This window comes from Leptodactylus fuscus, chromosome 1 (genome assembly GCF_031893055.1).
Source record: "Leptodactylus fuscus isolate aLepFus1 chromosome 1, aLepFus1.hap2, whole genome shotgun sequence".
In the NCBI taxonomy this organism is placed as follows: Eukaryota; Metazoa; Chordata; class Amphibia; order Anura; family Leptodactylidae; genus Leptodactylus; species Leptodactylus fuscus.
The window spans coordinates 326,148,018-326,167,882 of record NC_134265.1 but is presented as its reverse complement, the minus strand read 5'-3'; the positions used below and the strand labels follow the sequence as shown (position 1 = coordinate 326,167,882).

Below are 19,865 nucleotides of genomic sequence, written 5' to 3'. Positions count from 1 at the left end.
TTGCAAGCAAAATAAATGAAGATAATAATACCAAAGAATTTGTGATTGCAGTCATTTTCTGGAAGAAACTGAGTATTATCTGACAGAATTGCAGGGGTGCCAATACTTTTGGCCAACACTGTATATAATACTATTCCAAATGGCACAAGATGAGCGAACAGTGAAATGTTCGAAGTTTGATTGGAGTAGCTGCTCAATACTCGACTGTTCGATCGAATATCGAACCCCATTATAGTCTATGGGGAATAAATACTCGTTTAGGGGAAACCACTATTCGACTCAGGAGGATCACCAAGTCCACTATGACACCCCAGGAAATGATGCCAACAGCCTGGAATGCAACTGGGACAGCAGGGGAAGCATGTCTGGGGGTATCTAACATGCCCAAGTCACTGTATTACATCGGGATCCCTGTCAGCTTGCGATATGCGGGAGCTGACTTTTTCCCATAGGAATGCATTGACCAGCGTTGATTGGCCAAATGCCATACAGAGCTGAGTGTGCAGCAGGGTTCAGTGCACACTCAGCTCTGCTACATCTCTGATGCAGCAAAGCTGAGTGTGCAGCAGGGTTCACATCTCCAGTGTAGTCAAGCTGAGCGCACGGCCAACACTTCTACATCTTGGCATAGGAATGCATTGACCAGCGTTGATTGGCCGAATGCCATACAGTACAGTATTTGGCCAATCAACGCTGGTTCTGCGGGAGGAGGTGGAGTCTAAGATCGGTCCACAGCAGTCTCCATTTTGGTCCGAGCTTAGACTCCACCTCCTCACAGACGAGCCTCCAGCAGAACCAGCGTTGATTGGCCGAATGCTGTACTCTGTATGGCATTCGGCCAATCAACGCTGGTCAATACATTCCTATGGGAAAAAGTCAGCTCCCACATATTGCAAGCTGACAGGGATCCCAACAAGATAGAGCCCCAAAGACCTAGGTGAGTGACATTCCCACCTAAATAAAGGTTATCCCTAGCTAACACTGCCTGTACAGCTATCCCTGTCTCACAGTCACATAGTTCACATTCTCATATGACCCGGATATTAAATCCACTATTCGTATAAATTGGAGGTCACCTGATTTACTCAGCCAATTACTTTTTCCGATTTTTGTTGATGCCTCCATTGTCGTAGTTCCTGTCCCATCTCCCCTGCGCAGTTATTGGTGCAAAAAAAAAGCGCCAGGGAAGGTGGGAGGGGAATCGAATTTTTAGTGAGTTTGCCACCTGATGTTCGACTGGAATCGAACATCTCGAACAGCCTGATATCCGATCGAACATGTACTCAATCGAACGCTGTTCGCTCATCTCTACACAAGATATTTCGCTTTTTTCTGCCTTGAAATTCCTGCAGACATCTCTCCTTACATATTTGTTAGGTATGCTATACCTCAGAGATACCCTTAGAGGTCGCTGCAGTCCTATAATCGCTCTCAGGTTACTGCGCAAGCGTACACTATAACCTTATTCTACCACTAGAGGTCGCATGTTTCTCATATTCCCGGCTCCACCACTAGCCGTCGCTCGTCTCCTGTACTCCCAGTTAGTCCGCTGATTGGTCTCTCTTTCTTTCAGGGACAATTCCCCCTCATTCCCTGGTGCTTCCGGGTCAGGGGTCAGGAGCAGCGGTTGCGTTTGTTTTGGGTGATGTGTGGAGAGGTGATCGCTGCAGCCGGGGCACAACACTGGACATCATGGCCAACCTGCCGCCCGGGGATCCCAAGCTGGTGTCGCTGATCGTCAACCACCTGAAGAGCCAAGGACTGTTCGATCAGTTCCGTAGAGACTGTCTGGCTGATGTGGACACGAAGGTGAGGAGGATGGAGGGGGGCGGCTGCTCACCTGTGCGACCGGGGGGATGGGGGGTTATTGGGAAAGGCGGATATTAGGGTGGGGGGCTGGGCTGCAGGTAAGATTAACTGTTTCCTTCCCAGAGGCCACAGTCTAGAGCCTGAGGGGGCTGCCTGCTTAGTCTGCACCACTACCTGAGCTGCTTAGTGCACATTGTCAGAAGGGGGCGCTACAGCAGTCCAGTGTTGTGTATAGCTATGCAGGGTCAGGTGTAGTTGCATTGCTAGGTGGTTTCTTGAGGACCTCCAGGTCCGTCTTTTGTCCAGACCCAGCACAGTTATACACTTCTAGTATATATATGCTGTAAATGCTTATACCTCACCATGACACCACTACCCTGTATATCTACACTCCGCACCAGACTGCTGTAGCGCCCCCTTCTGAGCACTATTTAGCACAGATTACTATGAAGGTTTGCTCCACATTCACACCTGTGTCCATTTTTTGTTCTTCTGTCCCATTGGAGAACCAAATGAAAGGTCCATCTAAAGAGGGGCAGCAGCAGCAGATCCTGAGGGACCACATTGACTAGAAGGGGGTCTGTTGGGTCTTCGTTCTCTTTTTGTTTTTTCATGCACCATGCCAGTCAGTCAGGTTTGCAGGTATAACACACAGGGATCTGTTCCGTTCTTCACATTAGACGGTGGCTAGCTGCCAGTCAGTGATAGGACCGCCCACTGGACTCCTAAGCATAGCAGTGCTATAATATATGCTACTAGTTATGCAGAATTTTTTTTTCCATACACAAGCTCTTCCTGCTCTATAACATGTTGCTGGTGGATTCTTCAAAATTGGGTTTAAGGCCAGAGCAGAAACTCAGCCGTTTTGCTATGGCTGCTTTAATAAGTCACATGATTGCATTGTGATCCCTCTTTTTTTCCCTAGCGTTGCTGTGTCGTTCCTTCATTACCAGTGTAATGGATATTAGTTGGTGCAGTTTCTGGGACCTGGTTTTATATCCCCCTCACAGTGTAAGGTCCTGGCTGGTATATAGTATTATGAGTGCTGTAGACATGTGTGACGGCGTCAGATTCTCAATCTATTTTCTAGCTAACAATATAATGCTGCAGTGTTGCTTTTTCTGATCGACCTGCCGGAGAAGCTGAACACGTTGATGTACTGAATCTTTCCCATAAAACTGTATAACTTGTATTTTATTCATGTATCCCCCGCTCATTCTTCACTTAGTGATTGTCCCTGTATGTGTATATAGAGAGTCAGTCACTGAGTAGGTCCGCCCACTGGACTCTTGATCTCAAGATGAGTAGAAATTTAAATCAATAAATCACATGTTAAAGGGAGTCTGTCACCAGAACCAGCATATCACCCCAGCCCTGCAGATAGATAGGTTAGGGTCACCAGAACCAGCATATCACTCCAGCCCTGCAGATAGATAGGTTAGTGTCACCAGAACCAGCATATCACCCCAGCCCTGCAGATAGATAGGTTAGTGTCACCAGAACCAGCATATCACCCCAGCCCTGCAGATAGATAGGTTAGGGTCACCAGAACCAGCAAACTAACCCAGCCCTGCAGATAGATAAGTTAGTGTCACCAGAACCAGCATATCACCCCAGTCCTGCAGATAGATGGGTTAGGGTCACCAGAACCAGCATATCAACCCAGCCCGGCAGATAGATAGGTTAGTGTCACCAGACCCCAGTATATCACCCCAGCCCTGCAGATAGATAGGTTAGGGTCATGTGAATCCAATGGTTTTTTCCGCGGCCTCTGTTTTAGTCAAAATTCAAATGAGCTTATTGGAGCACCACAACCCCCTCGTTGATCCAAAGAGCTAATTTGCATTTTGAAAAAACCCCCAAAAAAACCCAATATCTCAGCAACGGAGGCCGCGATTCACAAGGGGAAACATCATTGGATTCACATGACCCTAACCTATCTATCTGCGTGGCTGGTTCATGTGACACATACTTTACAGGAGGTTTCCAGGCACCCAGTGCAGGAATGTGCTAGTAGACAGGGAGCGCATGCAGTGCCGCTTGTTTTAAGCTTCTGGGCAAGTGCAGTGCCGCTCCTATTACTTCTATAGGAGTGACACGTTATGCGCTCCCCATCCACTAACAGCTTCCAGCACTCTGAGGCCGCTGCATCAAGTGGTCTATGTGGGGTCTGGGTGTTGGACCCCATAAATCACATACTAATAACCTTTTCACGGGATAGGTCATAAGTGTAATCATTCAATTTGGGGCCGGAAAACACCTTTGTGGTGGTTATTGTTTGTTGTGGGTTTTTTTTTTTTTTTAATGCTACCTGTACACAAACATTTTCCATTATAGTTTTAGTGCAGAATACAACATGCATCACTATTTATATCCCAAGATTGTATCATAACCACAATAATGAAGGATCTGTATAGTTTTGGACAGACGCCATTGTTTGTGTAATGAAAAGTTGTACAGTTTTCCCATATACTTTCTGTATCAATTCCTCACAGTTTTCCAGATCTCTGCTTGCTGTCAATTGTTCTGCTTACTTCCAGTGGCTAAAAATCGTGCTCCTGCGATGCGCGCTCCCTGCTCTCGCGATGCGCGCTCCCTGGCCCCGCAGTGCGATCTAGAAAACTGTGAGGAACAAATCCAGAATGCATATTGGGATATTGTACAACTTTTCAATATACAAACAATAATATTGGTCTGAAACTGGACAACCCCTTTAAATGTGCCCTGAAGTGTATTGTATTCTATGTGTCAGATATTTAGACATTTGGGGCAAATTTATCAAACCACATGGCAGAATTCTGCTTGTAAGATAGTTGCAGAATAGTATTCCTCTGGCTTTATGTCCTAATGTTTTAATATACAGGGCTGTGAAGTTGAAGTCGGGCAAAAAAAAAATCATCATTTTTAATATTCTACAATTATTAATATTTTATAATCAATTAGATGTTTTGTTGTGGATTTATTTTCATAGGAAGTCACTTACTAGTAGGGGTAGAGTCATGACATAAACCAGATTTATGAAATCAGTTTTTAAAAAGTTTGAAAGATCTGCACATTTTTTTTAAAATTTTTTTTCTCCCTCAACGACGATCATTTAAAAAAAATAAATTAAAATTCGCAAGTGACCTGGGGCAGACTAAGGTCCAGTATGGGCTTGTGCAGTTCTGCGCCCGCTGTATTGTACATCCATACCTGCCTGCGTACATGAAGCCTTACAAGTCTTATTTCTCTTCTCTTTCAGCCCGCATACCAAAATCTGAGGCAAAGGGTTGATAATTTTGTGTCCAACCACCTTGCAAACCACACATGGAGTCCTCATCTGAACAAGAACCAACTGAGGAACAACATCAGGCAGCAGGTGCTCAAGTGAGTAATGGCCGCTTGTTGACTCTTGTGACATCTTTATTTTGAGTGTACTCTACATGGGTGGTTAACATGGCCGACACCTGCCTATCTCAGCCCCATCATATTTAGGGAGTGGTGGATCACCATAGTCCACTTCCTACGAGTTTACTACCATCTTGCTCGGGTTGGTTCACCACTATTTTGATGATACAGATTCGAGCTAAGTTGTTCCTCTTCTACTTTCTTTTAGGTCGGGAATGCTCGAGTCTGGCATTGACCGCATTATATCGCAGGTCGTGGACCCAAAGATAAATCACACTTTCAGACCTCAAGTGGAAAAAGTTGTACAGGAATTTTTGGCCACGCTAAACAACAAAGAAGAAGCAAATGCAAACCATGAACAAGCTGAAGAAAAATTGGAGTCGTCTCTGTCCGTTATTGGTACTTGCCTATTACTTATGGCTGAATGTGATGTGGTCAGGGCCAGTCTCCAGATAGGCCTTCTTATTTCTGACCGCTGCTCCGTTACTGAGAAAATTGTTCTGTTATAAATCTGCAAATTGGTTGAAAAGTTTTTAAGGGATGTAACCTGCGGCTTGGGCTTCTTGTCAGTGCTGCAGATTACCTCTCCTGACTGCCGCTGAGGGCCACCCCCCTAAAGGTGAAAGTCAGCTTCTTCATTTGGCCATGTCTATCTTCAAGTTCCACAAGTGCACTGTGCATGCTCTCTATGTCAATGCACCCGGAAGTGCTATAGTCCTGAAGCTGGAGTGTGGCAGTATGACGTAGCGGGCCTGTGCAGTGCGCTTGCTGAACCTGAAAATGGATGTGAACAAGCAAGGACGGGCATTGTGCTGCTTTAGGGGCTCTATCACTGGGAAAAGTCATTTTTAACTAATCACATCCTTGCATAGCCTTTAGAAATGCTATCCCACATCTACCTTTAGTATGTAGATTGCCTCAGTGGTTTCTGAGTAAGTCCATTTTTATTCATATGCTAATGAGCTTCCAGCCAGCACAGGAAGTTCCCAGCAGCACTCAGCCCTGCTATTATCTCCTATGTGTCTGTGCAAGCATGAAGCTGAGTCATCAGCAGCAGTAGCCTGTGCTGTATGCTCCCATAGGAAACAGTAGCAAAGTGGGTGCATGATGTATCGTGCACCAGTCTAATTAGCATTGCATTAGTGATCAGACCCCTCTTGAACCACAGGGGGTCTGATCACTAATGCAATGCATTACAATGCTAATAATACATTGCAAAAAATTGTCATTTCTTTTGCAGGCTGCATAGAGTAGCCTGCAAAAGAAAATCACTGCAATCAGGCCGGGGAGCCTTTACAAGGCTCCCGGCTGTCATGCCAACGTGACGTCAATCCCGGAGCTTGCTCCAGGTGCCAGCAAAATGGCAGCGCCCACGCACCGTCGGGAAAATGGGTAAATAGGGTTAATGTCCGCAATTTTGGTGCAGGTACCAACCGCTGACATTATAAAACAGCAGACACCAGACGGTTATAATGGCGGCCATAGTTAGACACCTGGTATCCGGCGTACTAGTACGGCGGATGTCGAGGAGGGGTTAAATTACTTAAAACTGTCCAGTTATGCATTTAATATTCTGCTTCATTTATCACTTATGTTTTTGGTTGTTTTTTTTTCATCTCTAAGCAGACTTTTTCATTTCTCATACCTCATTTTGAGTTGGATTTGTAGGAACTGGCATGTTTTTTTTTTATAAAGTTTTTTTGCTGAATATGTTTGCAGTAGTTTGTGATTGGCGTAGTAGTCCTTTAATTCAGCATTGACAGAACCTGACGGGCTGAATTATTAGATGTTTAGGATATCATTGGAGGATTGATGTAAGACTGGCATTTACTTATACCAGTCTTAATAAAGTCCCCACCTGACGCAATAGGCTCCAGCACCAGAAAGGAGCTGGTGTAGATTTCCTACATAAGTTGTGCTCGAAAATTGGTGCAAGTTGCAATAAATATGTCTGGCTGAGACTTCTATGCCTACTAAAAGTGGTGAGAATGTGGCACTTGTTTGGTGGAAGAAAGGCCTTTGTGCCACATTGTCACCCAACTACCCCAGAAAATTGATAAATTCCCCCATTGTATCCAGAGTTGACTTGAAAGGGTGAAGAACCTTGCGGACTTGCGTGACTGCTCTTCTGTGCTCATTTGCTTCGTACTGATCTTTTAAGATGACCAGAGCTAAGTGCCAGATTATCGCAATTTCTGGATTAAAGACCTCTTCTGTACTGTTATGTATTCACTATTTCTTGCCTTTTTTCCCTAAGGCTCAACATCTATGGTGGGACCCAGCACCAGTGTAGCTAATGATGCCATGTCCATTTTGGAAACCATAAGTTCCTTGAATCAAGAAGCGACAGCCGCCTGGGCCTTGTCTGAGAACTCCAATCATAAAACTACGGACAAGGTGTCCAGAAAACCTCCTGCACAGCTGAGCACAGATTTCCCCATAGAAGAGGCCCTGGAGAATGACCGACCCACTCCAGAAGTCTCCTATGAAAGTATGGAGTCACTTGTGAGGGCCGAGGATATAAATGACTTCTCACTTCCAGCTGAGGACATTAAAAATTCAGTCAATGAAGCAATTAGCTCCATGCTAAGCAAAGACGCCCTAAATGACATTGACGAACAGAGAGCGAAATCTGTCGAGAGAGTTGAGAAGAAAATCGAGGTCAATGAGAAATCGGAACGGAAGGAGGAGAAGAAAGAAATTAGGACAGAAAAAAGGAATGAACATGTGAAGAGGAGCGATGACACCGCGAGGCAGAAGGAAGAGAAGTCTGGGAAGGAGAAGGAAGCGGACGCCGAACCTGCGAAACACAGTAATGCTGAGAAGAGTAGCAGCAAGCAGAAAGCTGCTGACTCTATGAAGGAAGGTAGGGGCGTCCAAGATGCTCGCACTATGTTACTTTACAGTCAGAGTTATCAGACACTTCTTCATCTGTCATGTTTTGGTTAACTATAAGGTTACCTCCATATAACCTTATTGTGTGCCTTGCTTCCTTCAGCTTTCGGAGCATTCTCATTATGGGGTGCACAGTTCAGGGAGAGTCAAACACCTAGTCTTATCTCTGCTTAAAGGAGTACACCCGTCTTGTAAAGTGATGGCATATTCCTAGGACATGTTAATCCTGAGAATGAGGGGGGCCTCGTGGTTGGTGTAGCATCTCCTTCCCTACACAATCGTCATTTAAGTGACTAGGGACATTTGAGGTTCCCTGCACAGTGGTACCATAACCTGTGTATTAAAGGGATAATACAGTCAAACCAGAACTACATTAATGTTGCAGCCCCTTCATTCTCAGGATCGGAGGAGGTCCCAGAGGTTGGACCTCCATGATTGTAAATTGATGGCATATCCTATATAAAAAAGTGAGAGTCTTCAGTAGTTGATACCTTTTTTAATAGCTAACTAAAAATAATGACATATTGCAAGCTTTCGGGATATCAGGTATAGTTTGCCTGAGAAAGGGATCTGAGATATCCCGAAAGCTTGCAATATCTCATCATTTTTAGTGATCCATTAAAAAAAGGTATCAACTACTGAAGACTCTCAATTTTTTTTATATTTCATATCCACTGGCTAACACAGTACAAAGATTTTTTTTTTCCTTTGGCATATCCTAGTGATATGCCGTAGCTTAAAAGGATTGTATCATCCTTTTAATCCATTAATAGACTGTTTATTTGACTATGAAGATTATACATGGATAAAAAATAGTTAAAGCAGCCTTAGTCACAGGGAAATGACAGTCTTACCTGCCCCATCTTAAAGGAAGTCTTACTTGCAAAGCAATATTGAAGCATTTTATTTCCTTTGTCTAAAAACTGCGGGACAGAACGGGACAACCTACCAATCAATTTGTCTAAAAACCCCACAAAAAAAAACTCAGAGCTCAAACCTTTACTTAGTGTACCTCTAAAACATCTTTTCAGAGATGAATAGTACATGTGAATAGGAGAAACTTTGTTATATATCTTCTTAAAGAAATCTGTTTCCTTCACCGTTTGTTAGGCTGGGTTGCTTTTTACATAGAAGTCTATGGAAAGGGAAGAAGGAGGCTGCTGGAAAAGACATAGAAATAACAGCAGCTGCAGGGTGGGTCATCAGTATGTGATCTGTGGGGGTCCCACATCTGGATCCTGTACATACCCAGTCATCTCTGAATGCTGGAAGCTGCTAGTGGACGGTTGGCGCATTCAGCAGAACCACAGCTATGCAGCGGATGGGACTGTCGCTCCGCTCCTATTACTTGACTAGGAGTGGTGCTGCATGCACTGCCACTTGGAGGCTTCTGCAACTTCTGATCTGTGCAGGGTCCAGGTGTCTGACTCAACAGATCCCATCCTATAGCAATATGAAAACGCAGAGCGTAAAAACCCCCTTAAGAAGCAAAGAAATGTCAAATTGTTTCTCTCCGTATAATGCTCTAATGTCTTAAGTTTCTGGCTTATTAGTCAAGCTGTCCATATCTTTGTGCAAATCTTTATGTAATGTAATTATAATGTCACCATGTTACAGAATGTGCCTTACCCGACTCTGATGTGGATGCTTTTTCGGATGTGACGGTCAGCTCTGTGCACACCAGTGATTTGTCCTCATTTGAAGAAGACAGCGATGATGAAGATGCCGTGTCAGAAAGTACAGAGGAGGGGGAAATTACTTCTGACGGTAAGTTGTTTGCCAGGTGTAACTGTCTTGAGTTTTATATTGAGGATGAGCGCCCAAACCTATCGGCAGGCATGCATAGAAGACTTTCCGTTTTGGCTACCAATCATTCATACGTAAACCTGGGAACGACTGCTCCACATAGCAGACAGCTAGAGCTTGTCAAACATAAAATTGGTCATGTTGGATTTTTTCAGCTGTGGATAAGACATTGCACAAAGAGCAATTTTTGTTTTTTCTCTAAACGGATCCCTGATCAACTAGTTGGAAAAACTCTTTGCTGCTGTTTGTAGGATTGCGCATTATTTCACTTTCACGACTTGACAAAACAACAAATCCAATCCGGCATTATTTACTAAATTCAGGTTTTCCTATATTCTGCCTGTATCATCTGTTGATTTCAGTATTCGCTCCAATGCAGAAAGGGTCCCAGATTTGAGTGTTGTTCATTTTTAATCCCCTATCCATGTCAGGTGCTCTCCAATCCGTAATGTGTGTATCATACTGATGACTTATCTACTGGATAGGTCATGAGTATCTGTTCTTTGCGGTTCCGACACCCAAACCCCGCACAGATCATCTGTTCTGGCAGACTCCATGTTCTAGTAGTTGTAGTGAATGGGGAGTGGATATAAGTCTGCAGTGAGAAGTCTGCACTCCTATTACTTCAATAGAAACAGAGCTACTTCCGCTCCTCATCCTCTGCAGCAGGTTCCAACACTAAGAGCCTGCCAGGACAGCTGATCTGTGCGGGGTCCAGGTGCCGCACTCCCACAGATCAGATACTAATAACCTTACCTATAGATAGATCCTCAGTACGACCTGTCTACAGGTTAGGTCATCCGTAGGAAACATGCTTTAGGGGCCCCAAAATCCATTTTAAGCAAAGCAATTCTGTAACTCACCAACCTATAACTTGTTTCAGAACGAACAGAAAATATTAAAGGGGTTGTCCAGGCTGCACTTTTAAAGTTTAAATCTGCATGGAGCCAAGCCTCTTGCAGCACTGTGCACAAGCCACTGATTGGCCTCAGCGGTCATGTGACTGATCACTCCAATCAGTGGCCTCAGGAAGAGGACCCATGATGTCATAGGTAGTGACATTCATGCTCTTTGCTGATTGGCCTCAGCAGTCACGTGACCGCTGAGGCCAATCAGTGTTTTCAGCACAACACCAGAAGGCACCTCGGGAGCAGATGATGCGGGATACCTGAGGAATGGGGTCAAATGAGTATTTTGTTTGTTTTGTTTTGTTTTTACTGCCCCTCCCCCAACTTATTTAAACTTTGAAGCAGTTGACCATGTATGCCTGCACAAAAGGGTGAACTTATTTCTGCTTGGTGATAGATTCACTTCTGGCTTTGATCAAAAACCTGTGTTATTTTTCACAAAAACGCTGTATGTGAATCCACCCTTAGCAATAATAATACATCTGTATTTTGCATGCTGAAGGCACTGAGTATTATGTTTGATTGCTTCTTTATATAGAAGAAGAGGACAAAGTAGACCCAGAGGGTAAAGCCAAATTGTCCGGTGAACACAATGAAACAAAGACTAAAGGCACACGCCACGCCTATGTCCATAAGCCATTCCTGTACTCTAAATACTACAGCGATTCAGATGATGAACTAACCGTAGAACAGCGCCGCCAGTCTGTGGTGAGTGTGTGCACGATTCTGTAGGACATGTAATAAGTACTGTGTTATATGTTGCATCATCACTGTGTTTTCCGTGAATTCGCCCTCATTTTACACATAGTAGATCTGTAAATAACGTGAGCAGGTAGGCCGACCTCTTAACCTTGAGGATTTGTACAGTGGTCTTGTAACCATGATCCAAGTGACTCCTCACATGATTAGCCGTGTGCAGGCTGGCACCTGGCTAAAATGTGTACACGTGCATATAGGCCTGCAGCAGCATAGGCACATCAGATAAACTGCAAAATTAGAAGACCTTTCATGTCCTCAGGGGTTTGTGGCATATCGGCAGAAAGCAAACGGTATATGCTCCGGTGCTGGTGATATCGGTGTTGTCAGTTTCAGCACAGATATCTCTCCACATTTAGAAAGGCGGGCCTTACAGCTCAGCGTCATTTGGTTCCTCTTTAAGGGTATACCTACACTGCGACTTTGCCAGCAACCAAACATCACTGTGTCACCCTGCAACTCCAAGTGAATGGATTTGCATTCTCACTGAAGTATGTCTCTATGGAGTGGAGGAAAAAAAATCTGCTTGTTCATATTCACTTTGTATGACCCTAAATAAGAGTAAAAGAAAGGGTGTAAGATGAGGCACCGAAAAATATAAAGTGCCAACTGACAAGTAATATGTTTGCTTTATAATAGGTCTCTTGCCTATTCTTGTGCACTGATATTCTGCAGTATGGTGACTGGTTTTATCTATCACGAGTGTAGTTTATCGGTCTGTGCTGTCTATATGTGCTGATATTGGAATGAATCTTCTTATAGGCCAAGGAGAAGGAAGAACGCTTACTAAGGAGACGAATGAAGAGGGAGAGACTGGAAGAAAAACGTAAACAGAAGGCTTTAGAGAGGAGCAAGATTTCCAAAATGAAGGCTCAGGGTAAGCCACAACATCTATGGAGTTTGTATGTTGTTCTCTTCTCTTCCAGCCACGCGCTATAAACCTACTGGATTAAGGCTGAGGCCCCACATTGCAGAAATGCAGCTTTTTTTTTTTTGTTGTTGTTGCAAATTTTGCTGCAGTTTTTGAGCCAAAATCAGGAATGGCTTGAGCAGAAGGTAGCAGTATAAGAGCTTCTTATATATTATCTTTTCCTATTGTAGCCTTTCTTGGCTTTGGCTCAAAAACCACAGCAAAATCTGCAACAAAAAAAGCTGCATTTCCGCATCGTGTGTCCTCAGCTTAAGGGGTTTTTTGACCACCAAAACACCACAGAATAGGTCATCTGACTGGAGACCTGAAGCTGCTGCAGTGACCAGGGAGCGGATGCAGTCTGCTGCTATTGAAGTAACAGGAACAGAACTACAGCGCCATTCACTGTATAGTGGTGGCGAAGGGGAACTGCAGCTTCGCTCTGTGTCCACTTCAGGGTCCAGGAGTCCGACTCCTACAGATCAGATATAGCTGCAGTGATATCTCTCCCAGAACTGGAGCCGCTCTTCAGCTCATACATCAAACTCCATTCTTGCTCTTCAGGTGACCCCCTCTTTGGCATCCTTGTGGCCCACTTTTCAAATGATCTAAGTTTGAAATATGTTTTTGTTTTTTTGCAGCAGGAACAAGTACTGATAAACCTTCCAAAAGTCTTAAACCAAAATCCAGCAGCATAAAGGAAGTGCTGAAAGAACAGATGTTTTTAGAAAAGAAGGTTGCACTGAGTAGAAAAAAGAAGAGTGAACTTAGGTATGAATTGTCATGGTTTACCCTGTGGGTATTCATTCTCATTGAACAGTTAGTGGAGCTCTGTATTGATTTAGAGACTCACATCATTAGCATTTTAGTAAGGAGATATTCACATGCAGCAGGTTATGTCAAGGACTCTGCTCCATACAACTGAATGGGGTTGTTTTGGTTGTAAGTTCCCGCTTGTTTGAAAGGCCCAAACAGATGAGTAGAGCAGTCACAGTTACAGCTCTGCAGCATTTATATGAGGTGTGTGTGCAAAATTAATATATATAACTCCAGAAAAGCAGGCGGCACACCAAAAATTGCAAAAAAAGTGAAGGAGGTTTATTGCCTCATACTGCGACGTTTCAGCTCCAAGAGCCTGTTTCAAGCATTACAACAGTGATAGTATGCACATATATATATAGGGTGAACAAAATTTATCAACAATCAATTAATTAGCATAGCCATGTGTCATGTCAGTAATATCAAAGTGAAAAAACACAATATATGAAAATAATGTGACATCAGATATATAAATATAAGTGACATATCTCCAAAGTGTACAAAGATACATTACAATATAATACAATACAGCTTAATGAGCCAATATCAGACAGATGTAAGAGTGTCATTAGTTTAGATACCTGATAGAATCCAGACATGGGTATAGCGTGTAGTGATCACCACCGCACATGTGTGGGAATGGAGTGAAAATAAAGTGTATTCAGTGTCAGTTGTCTTGCCCATGTGCAGTAGTCACTATGAGGCTGGAGGCGCCATCTTTAAAGGGGTATTCCCACGTTGCATACTCACCAGTCTTCGTTGCTGTAAAATCTTCTGTCTTCCTGCTTTGTTGCGTCATTGGTGGGCGGGGTTACATATGCAAAGCCAGCGTCGAGATGCCGCTGGCCCTGCGTGCACGCTCATAGATGGTGAGACCAGTCTAGCCTTCACAATGCCAATACAGACCCGGCATCCGCTGTAATAGAGGGGCGGATGCCAGGGAGTGTAGACGCTGGCACAGATGCCTGCAACATCACTATGCTCCTGCCCTGCATGAAGCCAGAATAGCAGCATCGCTCCTGCCGCTGCTGGCTTCATGCAGGGTAGGAGCATAGCAATGTTGCAGGCATCTTTGCTGGCGTCTACACTCCCCGGCATCCGCCCCTCTATTACAGCAGATGCCGGGTCTGTATTGGTGGTCCCTTCCCCCCAAAGGGTAAACTACCCCCGCCCCCTCCAGGCTCGCTCCCTGCACTTAGCCCCTCCTCCCTCCCCCCTCAGAGCGGCAGATACATCACTTGACTTATGACCAGATAAGTCAAGGGATGTGTAAAAAAAAAAAATGAAGTAATATAGTGGACAAACAAAGCAGTTTTGCTGAAGCAGTGTATTTAGGAAAAGCCTTACATTCACATTAACAAGCAGTATAGATAGGATCCTTGTGATGGGACAACCCCTTTAAATGTCCTCAGAGATCATAAGCAATATAGAGCAGTGTCAGATCTCATGGAAAGTTTTTAAAACACAAGATAAATGAACAGAAATAAATGAGAAAATCAAAAATAAAATATAAAAAGGTTACTGATGTACAGGGGACTAAGTGACAAATCAATAGTATAATTTATAATGAAGTATAGCTGCCTGAAAAAATGCAAGCTGGCCACTCATAGGTGTGAACACGCACCTAGAGCTTTCTGCCATAGTGAATCCAAATAGTAGGAATGTGAGGACAAAATCTCATCATATGACCCTAGGGCTCAATAGAGGGAAATGTAATCAAAGAACCAAATAAAATTAGTAGTGGATCCTCAACCCTGATTTAGGGCCAAAGCCACCACCAGAAGGGGGGGGGGGGGTATTAGCACACCGGATGTATAATGTAAACCCCAGGTCTCTATCTATGCTTACCCTCCTTTTTAGGCTGAGACAATTACCCCAGAGAGACCAGATTTGGGTCAAAGATCAAAGTTATAAGCGATATCCAGAGAAACATACAAAAGCATATTAAATGTAAATATATAGGGGAAGGGAAAAAAATGCATATATAAGCGAGACAACATGACAACATGCACTGTAACATCACATACACGTAAAAAAAGAACTTATATAAATACATTTTCAATGCAATATCATTGATCTGGATGCATTCAGGTAAAGAAGATGTTCCTCCATATGTGTAATAATCACACAAAAGTGTAAACAGTTGATCTGTCGTAAATGTGTAGGACGTCTCTACAAAGACAAAAAATATATATGAAAGAATAATAGCGTACTATCAAAACATTAGAATACGGAGGACAAGGAGAAGAAGACACCAAGCAGCAGCGCGGGCAAGCGAACCACTCCTGGTACAGTTACGTAAGACTCGAAGTAGAGAAATCCATATTAGGACCCTTAGGTCGCAAAGTATCTAACCGGTGGATCCATTCGAGTTCTCTCAATTTTAGTTTCCTAGTACCTGTTTTTTATTGGCTTATTAAGCTGTATTGTATTCTATTGTAATGTATCTTTGTACACTCTGGAGATATGTCACTGATCTTTATATATTTATATATCTTATGTCACATTATTTTCATATATTGTGTTTTTTCACTTTGATATTACTGACATGACACATGGCTATGCTAATTAATTGACTGTTGATAAATTTTATTCACCCTATATATATGTGCATACTATCACCATTGTAATGCTTGAAACAGGCTCTTGGAGCCGAAACGTCGCAGTATGAGGCAATGAAACCTCCTTCACTTTTTTCACAATTTTTGGTGTGCCGCCTGCTTTTCTGGAGTTATATTGAACGGGATAAATCCTTTTCCCATTGGTGAGCACCCTATGCCTAGAATGGTGCGGTCATATATATGTTTTGTGTGTGTGTGTGTATTTATAATATTAATATATATATATATATATAAACATTACGGTCTGTCAGCAACTTGTATGGATGAAAAATGTCCTTTTATTGGAAAAAGCAGTACACCACGTATCGGTCCACACTGGGACCTTTCTCAAGTGCAAATGAACACCTCTACCCCAGTGTAATTTATATAAGAAACTACCAATCCCCGCCCTTGTAACAGAGGGCCAATCATTAGTTTCTTATAATCACCAAATCCTATATACAACATACATTTTCATTAAAATCACATGAAACAGGGTATAAATATGAACATACATAACATATTCAATATAGTGCATCAGACCATGGTTATAACCACCATATGATCTAGCAAAGGATGTAACATGTCCTGCTCAGCTCCTGCTTGTTGCTCCAGCATATAAATAAACTTTGTGTCTGCCGGAATCACCTGGACTGGTGCACACGTAACTAATGCCCCACCAATGTCTATACCATAGATCCATAGATATATTTGTGTGTGTGTAGAGAGAGAAATATAGATGGATATTCCTCAACATTGAAATTGCAGCACCAAGAAGGGACACGCCATAAGCTTATACAAGTCGAGTAAGTAGCTGGTTTCTATTGCATGTGGGAGGGACATAAAAACCAGAAAGCAAAGTGAAACCTGAAAAAATGGGATGCAGTGGTGTCTCCTGGTCATCGATGTGCCTGTTATCACCAATTTCTGCAAACTGAGAGAGACAGAACACTTGACTTTGGAGACCTTGGTTTATTACTCCAGCACATCACTGTGCACCTAAACCAAGATGTCAGCGCAAACAGCGATGAAGTGGAATGACAGAAAGAGGTGTATGGAGACACTTCTTCTCCGCATGGACGGATCTCCTGATTGAATGTAGTGATCTATTCTCTACTGCAAGTGAAATTGGATGGCATGTGACAAGCCTAGTGTGGCAAATAGTAGGTTATAACACTGGGTAATGAGACCAGTTACATTGACCTCGTGCTACAGTTCTCAAAGGCTATCATGGTGCACAAGACTACAATGGAGGCCATAGTGGAGCTTTTTGTCTTGGTCACAGTGATAATTGGAGATTGGTCTGAAGTCCGTGTGGATACCGCTATAAGGACAACTTTACAAGGTAATCTCAAGAAGGTCCTAATCCTGGGATAATGGTGAAGGGTAGCATAACGTATGGTAGCCCGACCCCTCTAGTCTTCATTTAAGATACGCTAACAACTCGGTGTTATGTTGATTTGGTTGTAGAAGCCATTTCTCCATAGTGTCCTATGAGCCATTTTTCAGCAGGACAAAGCCAGGCTGCATGTTGTTCATCATTCTGTGAGTAGCCTGCCATGGCCTGCAGCATCTCCAGACTTGTCTCCCATCGAGGACATTTGGGACATTATATACATATATAATTTTTTATTTTTTTTTTATCTTTTGCATATCCTTATCACTCATGCGATTTCCAGAATTAGGACTTTTCCTCCTTGGTGTTGCAGTTTCATGTTGAGAAGTGCATGTTCCTGGATAGATGAATAAATAGACATATTCAGAGACAGATAGATATAGAGAGATATAAATGTATGTATATGTTTGTTGTGCTTAGTTTCCTTTACTCACTAGTATGATATATAACCATTTCAATTTCTTTTTATAGAGCTGACTCTCTTAGCAGTCTGAAGTTAAAAAGTGACCTTCATGATGAAGATTCAAGGGATACCCAAAAGTCTAGTGAGGTATATAGTGTGAAGGATATCTCTATGTTTCCACTTGTCCATTGCAGCTACCAATACAAATATTATTCGTGCCTGGTGATTTTTTTGGAGCAAGCTATTACCCCTGTGTCATCTGTGTGATTTTATATTTTTCAGTTTTCTTCAGACTCCGTTTCTAATGATCAGTTTTATGAGTTTCGGTTCAAAATGAATGAGCACTGTGTAGTTTTATCAGGAGCCATATATAGTACAAGTATATACTGTACATGAAACATTCCAATATATTTTGGACAGGTAAACAAAAATGACTTTCATCAGGCTGCTTTCCATTAATATTTTTTTTATTGTTATTTGTGTAGCACCATTAATTCCCTGGTGTTTTACATTTGGGGGTTTACATACAATACACAAAATATACAGGCAGCTATAATACTAACAGTGACCGACTGGCACAGTGGGGTAGAGGGCCCTACCCACAAGGGCTTACAATCTATGAGGGAAGGGGGGTAGAGACAGAAGTAGAGGGGGAGACTGTACAGATGGCGGTGCGGTGATAGTGTTATTGGAGGTTGTAGGCCTTCCTGAATAGGGGAGTCTTCAGGGCCTTCTTGAAGCCTGTGATTGTGGGGGTCAGTCTTATGTGTCTTGGTAAGGAGTTCCAGAGTATGGAGGTGCACGGGAGAAATCTTGGAGGCGGTTGTGTGAGGAGCGGATGAGAGCAGAGCGGAGTAGGAGGTCATTGGAGGATCTGACGTTACGTGTGGGCAGGTAGCGGGAGATTAGATCGGAGATATATGGAGGGGACAGGTTGTGGATGGCTTTGTATGTTTATGTTAGTAGCTTGAACTCAATATGCTGGGCTATGGGTAACCAGTGGAGGGACTGGCAGAGGGGAGCAGCCGATGAAGATCGGGGGGGGGGGGGGGGGGGGGGTGAGGTGAATTAAGCGAGCAGCGCAGTTTAAGGTGGACTGAAAGGGGGCGAGGGTGTTAGCTGGGAGTCCATGGAGAAGGGTGTTGCAGAAAACTAGGCGGGATATTATGAGGGCCTGGACGAGCGTCTTAGTAGTTTCAAGGGTGAGGAAGGAGCGGATTTGATGGATGTTCTTGAGTTGGAGGCGGCAGGAAGTGTTGAGGGTTTGAATGTGAAACTTGATAAAAAAGGTCAGGGTCCAGGGTTACCCCAAGGCATCGGGCCTCTGGGACAGGGGTAAGTGTGGTTCCGTTAACTTTGATAGATGGGTCAGGTGGAGGGGCCATACGTGAAGATCATGAACTCTGTTTTATCCATATTGAGTTTGAGAAATTGGGAGGAGAGGAAGGCAGTTACAGACACTAAACAGTATGGAACTCTGGCCAGCAGAGAGGTAATGTCTGGTCCAGAGATGTATATTTGGGTGTCATCAGCATAGGAATGGTATTGGAAACCATGAGATTCTATGAGTTGGCCTAGGCCATGGGTGTAGATGGAGAACAGGAGGGGTCCTAGGACAGAGCCTTGGGGGACACCTACAGAGAGAGGGCGAGGTGAGGAGGTGGTGTGTGAGTGGGAGACGCTGAATGTGAGGTATGAGGAGATCCAGGAAAAGGCCAGGTCTGAGACACCAAGGGATGAGAGAATTTCTAACAGGAGGGAGTGGTCGACTGAGTCAAAGGCAAAGGAGAGGTCAAGGAGGAGGAGGACAGAGTAATGGCGCTTGGCTTTGGCGGTAAGAATGTCATTAGTGACTTTTATTAGGGCAGTTTCAGTGGAGTGCCGGAGTCTGAAGCCTGACTGAAGTCTGTCAAAGAGCAGGTTGGACGAGAGATAGGAGGATAGTTCGGAGTGGACATGCTGCTCAAGCAGTTTTAAGGCGTACGGGAGCAGTGAGATGGGACGATAGTTGGCTGGAGAGGACGGGTCGAGGGACGGTTTCTTAAGTATAGGTGTGACTTTGGCCTGTTTGAATGCGGAGGCGAAGGATCCATTGGCTAGGGATAGGTTGAAAAGATGGGTTGGGGCTGGGGTAATGACTTCAGTGAGCTTGGGGATGAGATGTGACTGGATCGGG

At 43.7% G+C, this 19,865-nt stretch overlaps 1 protein-coding gene across 1 annotated transcript in view; it reads left to right on the top strand.

The window, feature by feature from the left end:
- The first annotated feature begins 1,612 nt into the window (after positions 1–1,612).
- Positions 1,613–19,865, top strand: part of BOD1L1 (biorientation of chromosomes in cell division 1 like 1) — a 39,673-nt gene continuing 21,420 nt past the window's right edge. Inside the window, exons 1-9 of the mRNA XM_075260273.1 lie at positions 1,613–1,809; positions 5,051–5,175; positions 5,405–5,595; positions 7,454–8,062; positions 9,709–9,858; positions 11,344–11,513; positions 12,324–12,438; positions 13,113–13,242; positions 17,758–17,836. Of these exons, the coding sequence (XP_075116374.1) occupies positions 1,693–1,809; positions 5,051–5,175; positions 5,405–5,595; positions 7,454–8,062; positions 9,709–9,858; positions 11,344–11,513; positions 12,324–12,438; positions 13,113–13,242; positions 17,758–17,836 (1,686 nt within the window). The 5' untranslated portion in view covers positions 1,613–1,692. The remainder of the gene's footprint in view (positions 1,810–5,050; positions 5,176–5,404; positions 5,596–7,453; positions 8,063–9,708; positions 9,859–11,343; positions 11,514–12,323; positions 12,439–13,112; positions 13,243–17,757; positions 17,837–19,865) is intronic.